Source organism: Neophocaena asiaeorientalis, unplaced genomic scaffold, assembly GCF_003031525.2.
Source record: "Neophocaena asiaeorientalis asiaeorientalis breed wild unplaced genomic scaffold, Neophocaena_asiaeorientalis_V1.1 scaffold317, whole genome shotgun sequence".
Classification (NCBI taxonomy): Eukaryota; Metazoa; Chordata; class Mammalia; order Artiodactyla; family Phocoenidae; genus Neophocaena; species Neophocaena asiaeorientalis.
In genome coordinates, this window is record NW_020173114.1 from 131,882 (window position 1) to 140,587 (window position 8,706).

The 8,706-nt window shown below is 36.3% G+C and overlaps 1 protein-coding gene across 1 annotated transcript in view; it reads left to right on the top strand.

The window, feature by feature from the left end:
• The first annotated feature begins 7,560 nt into the window (after window positions 1–7,560).
• Window positions 7,561–8,706, top strand: part of HS2ST1 (heparan sulfate 2-O-sulfotransferase 1) — a 46,619-nt gene continuing 45,473 nt past the window's right edge. Inside the window, exon 1 of the mRNA XM_024743565.1 lies at window positions 7,561–7,690. Within this exon, the coding sequence (XP_024599333.1) occupies window positions 7,561–7,690 (130 nt within the window). The remainder of the gene's footprint in view (window positions 7,691–8,706) is intronic.

Here is an 8,706-nt window from a genome sequence, read left to right on the forward strand (position 1 = left end):
GGGAAGATCCCACATGCCGCGGAGCGGCTGGGCCGTGAGCCACGGCCGCTGAGCCTGCGCGTCCGGAGCCTGTGCTCCGCAACTAGAGAGGCCACAGCTGGGAGAGGCCCCCCTACCGAAAAAAAAAAAAAAAAAAAAAAAAAAAGAAAGCATTCCAAAGGCATATCAGTAAGACGTGAAGGAAGGATATATGTCTTACAACTGCTTTACATGTTGAAGTGTACCAAATATGGGTATTTAAAAATGGACAATGTGGCCAAAAAAAAACACCTAAAATGTTCATGAGTAGGTAAGTTCATGATCTTGCAGTGTATTGCAGAATTGTTTTTGGTTCTATTGCACATGTATTATAGGTAAAAGAGATCTTTAGATCAAAGGATGGTGGTCTCAAAATCCTGTTTCAATGTTCTTGATTTTTAACTCTGTAGTTTGCCTTCATGATTTCATTCATTCCTTTGACATCAGCTGCTGCCTTTGTGTTATGATTCCTAAATTTCTATCTTTAGTTCAGGAGTTTTTCCTGAGATGTATGTCTTCAGCAACTTATATATTACTACCTGGATGTTCCACAGGCATCTTAAAACTCACTATGTCCGAAAACTGATAATCCAAGTTTCCCTCACAACAAACCTGTGGATGTATATGGAATCAGAGTTACATAATCTGTTTTTCACTTGGTCTTGATCCCATATGTTCGCCCAGTACCTCATTCTCCATTAATGCCATTCTGATATTTGTATCATTGTATCATTATATACTTTACCACCTTGCACTAAGTTACCAAAAAGCAAAAGAAAACAAAAACACTATTTTCATATGAGAATGTCCTTTATAAAGCAGGCAAAAAAGTTAGCTTTATTAAGTCTTGACTATTTAGTGATGTCTTTTTAATATTCTGTGAAAAAATGGAAAGTACATCAAGTGCTTCTGCAAACCAAAGTACAACGGTTGTTTTGAGGAAAAGCACTTGTGTTGTTTGAGTTGCAAGCCCAACAAGCCACTTTTCCACATAGAACACTGTTTTAACTTGAGAGAATGGCCAACAGATAAACTGTTCCATTTATTCAGTCTTGGGTAGTTTGCATACATTTTCTCAGAAATAAACAAAGTGAATATGTCACATAGAGGAAAACAACTGATAATATGTGTTGCCAATTAGAGAATCTGAGAAAACTTGTATTTGTTACCAATATTGAAAAGACTATTTTGATGAGATTGGTGATGATATAATGAATGTGATTTTTTTTTTGGAATTGTATAATTAAACATGTTAACATTTGGAGGATCTGCTAAACTCCATAAACTAGTATTTTTCAAATGACGGTACAAGGTAGATCAATATAACAATGTATAAAAAGTTTACTAATATCGTTTTTTATTACATGTCATATTACAACTAGCCTTTAAGAAATAACACTTGTTAAGTTTTAGTGTAGTGTCAAAAACTTATCTGAAAAGATTATTAAACTATTCCTTTTTCCAACTGTGCATCTGTATAAAATCTGTGTAAGTCTGATTTCTTCATAGACTCCAACCCAAATAATATATGGTAACATTTTGAATGGAAAACAGTTATGAGAATCCAGTTATCTTCCATTAAGCAAGACATTTAGAAATATATGCAAAAATGTTAAAAAGTCATTCTTTTTACTAAATTTTCTTTGTGAAAATAGTATTTTCACAAAAGTGTCATTTATGCTAACATGTTTTATTATATTATTATTTTTGAATCAATTAAATATTTTTTAAGTGTTACAGTTTTCATTTCTAATATGACATTGGTAGATATAACCCACATGAATGAAAACTCTTTGGAGTCCCTAATTTTTAAGTGTATAAAGAGAGAGGTTCTGAGACTAATAAGTTTGAGAACTGCTGACTTACAAGATACAGTTCATATCCCAGTATGATGATTAAGACGCTGTGTCTTGGCCTCTACCCACTTGTCTGCCTCATGTTTTATTTTGCTCTTACCCATTCTCTCATATTCTGAGTTTATCAAGAAACACTTTTAGAGTCTAAATGCACCATGCAAGCACAGGGAGATAGCTCGGTGCTTTGTGACCACCTAGAGGGGTGGGATAGGGAGAGTGGGAGGGAGGGAGACTCAAGAAGGAAGAGATATGGAGATATATGTATATGTATATCTGATTCACTTTGTTATAAAGCAGAAACTAACACGTTATTGTAAAGCAATTATACTTCAATAAAGATGTTAAAAAATAATAAATAAATAAATGCACCATGCAGTATTATGCCTCTAAGGGTTTTGCTCAAGCTTTCCCCTCTGCCTAGAATGACTTTCTTTTTCTACTCAGAAGATACTTTCTTTCTCAGTCATCTCTATGAGTCCTTTCCTAACTATCCCATTACGGGACCTCCACTGCATCTTAAAAATTTTATTATAATGCCATGCCACCAAACTCTCCAAGATTAGGCTTATCTCCAGGACATGGTGCAATAACTATAACTTAATAGATTCTCAGTAAGTGTTTATGGAATTAGTTAATGAATCCAGTGTGAAGAACTTCACTATAAATTATCACAACGTTCTCAGTACTTAAAGCTACATAGTACAGTATGAATCTGCTCATTATTTGAATTTTTGCTGTAATCATAAGAGATATATTCTTTGTCTTTCTCAAGGTAAACAAGATATACCTGTGTGTCACTGAATAAGACAGGATTATGGGAAGAGTGTGTAAGCATTCCACTCCCTGTTCTTGCTTAATTGTCACTGGCCTGCTTCTGTCTTTATTTCTGCTCTTTCCTACATTGTTAGAGGCTAGGTGGAGAGAATCTTTCAAAACAATCTATACGCTAGCAGAGAAATTGATATCATAGCTTTACAGAATTTACCTAGTGGTAACTGACCCCAGAGGTCCTGTGGCCTCAGCTCTCATCAGTGCAGAAATCCTTTCTACATCATCTTTTGGTGGGTCCTCATGCAGCCTCTAGATGAGTATCTATATAGAGACTGATAGCTTACCTCCCCCTAAGCTGCATATATCTTTTCTTCGCACTACTAATTATTTAAAAGCCCGTTCTCTCTTGAGCCATAGTCTATCTTGTCTTCTGGAGTAATTCTGTAGAAAGGGTGCCTTCTTTTCACAATAACTTTTCAAATATTTCAAGATAACTTTTAGTACTTTTATGGAATTTCTCCTCTAGCTAAGTGCACTGGGTTTTTTAAAGCAGTTCTTTGTGTGGCATGGTCCATCCAGCTCATTCCCATTCTGAATGTATTCTGTGTGTATGCCAGAAATGATACATAATATTCCCTGTGTGACAAATATAGATTTCCTAGGAACTGTGCCTTCCAGTGGTTTAAAACAGTAATTACTATGTTTTGGTTAGGAATATACATTTTGGTATCAGATTGACGGTTTGGATTCTGACTTTGTTCCTAAAAACTCTGTAACTAATCTGAGTCTACATTTCCATATTATTACCTTAAGGTAATAGGTATAGGGTTACTCTAGGAATTAAATGAAATAATATATGTTTAAACACACAGCAGCATTGCTTCTGGCCCATAATAAAGGCTCAATAAGTGGAACAGTTATTACTATGATAATTATATGCTTATCAGTATAGCTACAATTGTCATAGATTTTTTTAGCTGTTTCACACTACTGTTGTTAAATAATTTTATAATCAAATTATACTAGTGTATTTGTTATTTATCAGCTTAGTCACTCTGCAGGCTTTCATGGCTTCCCCAATGACCCATCTCCATATTTTGAAACCCAGCCCCATCTTTTCAAGGCTCAGTTTATCCAGTGTATCTTTCTCCATAAGTTTTTTACCCCAATTCTTGGTTTCAAAAGTGTTTTGTTCTCTGTTATGGCATTTATTACAATGACATTTGTTTGATTTTGTGTAAGATGGAAATTTAAAATATGAATAGATTACTTGAGAAGTATGTATTGATAAAAAAGGTGTGAGGGATGTTTTGAGATGTCTTATCTTGGTAAAGCCTGAGACAAGGGAAAAGTATATTGGTTGGAATCCCCATTTTCTATCAGAGTATTCATTTTAAGTGATTGAGACATGTAAAGAATGAAGTCTTAAAGTCAGCTCACCTATGATTTTTAACTATAATGTTCTGTATTTTAAAAACAGGTACTTGCAAAAAAAAAAAAAAGGTACTTCTATAATATCATCATGCCGTATTTAACTGTGCAGCTCTACTCCTTCCACATATAGAAGTGGACTAAATCTCAGATGACAAGTGTACTGTGGAGCACAGGCTCTGGAGTCAGATTGACCTTGGACAGTATCCTCACCTTAGTATTCAGCTGGTCATTTAACTTCTTTGAGACTCAGTTTCCTCATTTAGATGAGAATAATAATAGTGCCTCTTAGGGTTGTTTTAAAAATCAAGACTTGAGGGCTTCCCTGGTGGCGCAGTGGTTGAGAGTCCGCCTGCCGATGCAGGAAACACGGGTTCGTGCCGCGGTCCGGGAAGATCCCACATGCTGCAGAGCGGCTGGGCCCGTGAGCCATGGCCGCTGAGCCTGCGCGTCCAGAGCCTATGCTCCGCAATGGGAGAGGCCACAGCGGTGAGGGGCCCGCGTACCACAAAAAAAAGAAAAAAAAAAAAAAATCAAGACTTGAGATAATGCATATAAAACGCTGAACACAGAGCATGCATATAATAGATGATACATCTAAAATACACAGAACTCAGTGTTAGCTATTAGCAATATTATTATTTCATATAGCTGGTGAATACATTTCTCAGATTGGTAATAAAGGAAGGCTGTTACAAGAATTTCACGTTTTAAAATTTGTGTAATAACTGTACAAAACTGTAATCAAGTTTGAAAAGTATATTAAGTAAAATATAATGCATATTCCTTTAACTTAGTAACCTTAGAAATAAAAAGAAAAGAATTATATTGGTGGTTATTGGATCAATGGGATATTTAACAGCTACTTTAATATTCTTACCTAATAGATCCTCTTAAGAGCATTAACCAATATATTTTTAGTAATAATTCATTAGTGAGATGAAATTTGGAAAGAAAATTTTATTTCTATTTTGTAATACATTTTCATTAATGTTAATAATCAGTGTATAATTAATGCCCAAACATAATGTATATGTAAAACATGTATCTACAAGGGTCTAGAAAAGTCCTTGCACATGGGGTCACAGGTCTTTTACCTCCTCATATAAGGTTATTCCTAAGTATTTTATTCTTTTCAATGTACTTGTAAGTGGGATTGTTTCTTTAAATTTTTCTTTCTGATAGTTCATTGTTGTATAGAAATGCAACAGATTTCGGTATATTAAAAAAAAAAAGGTACTTCTATAATATCATCATGCCGTATTTAACTGTGCAGCTCTACTCCTTCCACATATAGAAGTGGACTAAATCTCAGATGACAAGTGTACTGTGGAGCACAGGCTCTGGAGTCAGATTGACCTTGGACAGTATCCTCACCTTAGTATTCAGCTGGTCATTTAACTTCTTTGAGACTCAGTTTCCTCATTTAGATGAGAATAATAATAGTGCCTCTTAGGGTTGTTTTAAAAATCAAGACTTGAGGGCTTCCCTGGTGGCGCAGTGGTTGAGAGTCCGCCTGCCGATGCAGGAAACACGGGTTCGTGCCGCGGTCCGGGAAGATCCCACATGCTGCAGAGCGGCTGGGCCCGTGAGCCATGGCCGCTGAGCCTGCGCGTCCAGAGCCTATGCTCCGCAATGGGAGAGGCCACAGCGGTGAGGGGCCCGCGTACCACAAAAAAAAGAAAAAAAAAAAAAAATCAAGACTTGAGATAATGCATATAAAACGCTGAACACAGAGCATGCATATAATAGATGATACATCTAAAATACACAGAACTCAGTGTTAGCTATTAGCAATATTATTATTTCATATAGCTGGTGAATACATTTCTCAGATTGGTAATAAAGGAAGGCTGTTACAAGAATTTCACGTTTTAAAATTTGTGTAATAACTGTACAAAACTGTAATCAAGTTTGAAAAGTATATTAAGTAAAATATAATGCATATTCCTTTAACTTAGTAACCTTAGAAATAAAAAGAAAAGAATTATATTGGTGGTTATTGGATCAATGGGATATTTAACAGCTACTTTAATATTCTTACCTAATAGATCCTCTTAAGAGCATTAACCAATATATTTTTAGTAATAATTCATTAGTGAGATGAAATTTGGAAAGAAAATTTTATTTCTATTTTGTAATACATTTTCATTAATGTTAATAATCAGTGTATAATTAATGCCCAAACATAATGTATATGTAAAACATGTATCTACAAGGGTCTAGAAAAGTCCTTGCACATGGGGTCACAGGTCTTTTACCTCCTCATATAAGGTTATTCCTAAGTATTTTATTCTTTTCAATGTACTTGTAAGTGGGATTGTTTCTTTAAATTTTTCTTTCTGATAGTTCATTGTTGTATAGAAATGCAACAGATTTCGGTATATTAATTTTGTATTCTGCAACTTTACTGAATTCATTAATGAGCTCAAGTAGTTTTTTGGTAGCATCTTTAGGATTTTCTATGTATAGTATCATGTCATCTGCAATGAGTGACAGTGTTATTTTTTCCTTTCCAATTTAGATTCATTTTATTTCTTTTTCTTGTCTGGTTGCTGTGGCTAGGACTTTCAACACAATGTTGAATAAAAGTGCAGAGTGGGCATCCTTGCCTTGTTCCTGTTAGAGGAAATGCTTTCAGCTTTTCACTGTTGCATATGATGTTAGTTTTGGGCTTATCATATATGGTCTTTATTATGTTGAGGTATGTTCCATCTATATCTACTTTCTGGAGAGTTTTTTTAATCATAAATGGATGTTGAATTTTGTCAAAATCTTTTTCTGCATCTATTGAGATCATCAGATGGTTTTTGTTCTTCAATTTGTTAATGTTGTGTATCACATTAATTGATTTGTGGCTATTGAACCATCCTTGCATCCCTGATATAAATTCCATTTGATCATGATGTATGATCCTTTTAATGTATTTTTGTATTCAGCTTGCCAATATTTTGTTGAGGATTTTTGCATCTATGTTCATCAGTGATATTGGCCTATAATTTTCTTTTTTTGTGGTATATTTGTCTGGTTTTGGTATCAGGGTGATGTTGGCCTCATAGAATGAGTTTGGAAGCATTCCTTCCTCTGCAGTTTCTTGGGATAGTTTAAGAAGGATAAATGAGGTGGGTCCAGTGGCTAGAGTGGGCTCGCTGGTGGGTGGGGCTGAGTCTCAGGGGATTCTGGGGCTATTGTCTGCCTACTGGTGGGCAGAGCTGGGTTCCTGTGTCTCTGGCTGCAGGGCTCTGGGAGTTCTGGGTCTAGTGCCTGCACACTGGTGTGTGCAGCTGGGTCCTGGGACCTCTGGTGGGTAGGGCCGTGTCCAGGGGCTGCTGTGGGCTCAGGGGTGTTAAGGTACCCTCTCTGCTGGTGGGTGGGGCTGTGTCCCCACCTAGTTAGTTGCTTGGCCTGAGGAGTCCCAGTACTGGTGGGTGGGGGTGGGGGGAGCTGGGTCCTGACATTAATAAGCTAGAGGGAGGATTCCAGAATGGCTCTTATTAACACCAGTGTCCACATGGTAGAACAAGCTCCCCAAAAATGGCTACCACCAGTGTCTTTGCCCCAGGGTGATCTCCAGTTGCCTCCTGTCTCTCTGGGAGACTCTCCAAGATCAGCAGGTGGGTCTGACCCAGGTTCCTTTCAATGTACTGCTTCTGCCCTGGGTCCCGGAGCAGGTGAGATTTTGTATGTGTCCTTTCAGAGTGGAGTCTCTATTTCCCACAGTCCTCTGGGTCTCCGGAAAGTAAGCACCACTGGTCTTAAAAACCAGATGCTCTGGGGGCTCATCTTCCTGATACAGGAACCCTGGGCTGCAAAGCCCATTGTGGGGCTCAGACCCCTCATTCCTTGGGGATAACCTCTGCAGTTGTAATAATTCTCCCATCTGTGGGTCACCCAACCCAAGGGTATGGGCCTTGACTATACCACAACTCCACCTCTCCTGTCCATCTCATTTTGGTTCCTTCTTTATACCTTTAGTTGTAGAAGATATTTTCTGGTAGGTTCCGGTCTTTTTCATCAATAGTTGTTCTGTAAATAGTTGTAATTTGGATGAGCTCATGATGGGAGGTAAGCTCAGGGTCTTTGTACTCTGCCATCTTGGGAATTCTTCTTGCTTTATTTTCATTTTCATTCACTTCAATGTATTTTTTAATTTCCCTTGATACTTCTTTTGTTTTCTGTTTTTCTCTTTTCTTTTTTCTGCATTCCTGTGAATTACTTTTATATTTATTAAAAATTACCTTTTGATTTATCCATAGTGTTTTTGAGTTTAATGTCTTTGTATAGCTTTTTTCATGGTTGCTTTATGTATTACATCATATAAATATCACTTGTCACAGTTTACTGGTGTCATCAGTTTACCAATTCAAGTAAAGTACAGAAACTTTACTTTCATTTACATCCCATTACTATCTGCCACTTACGGTATAATTGTATTAAATATTTACTCTGCATACATTTAAAATCATATCACATCATGTTATAATTTTTGCTTTGTCTGTCAAACATATATTTGAAAACTTGAAGGGAAGGAAAGTTTATTGTATTTACCCATGTGTTTATTCTTTTTTTTTTTTTTCTGGTGTTTTAAGATTTCTTCTTTTGTCTTTTTTTTTTTTTTTTTTTTTTTTTA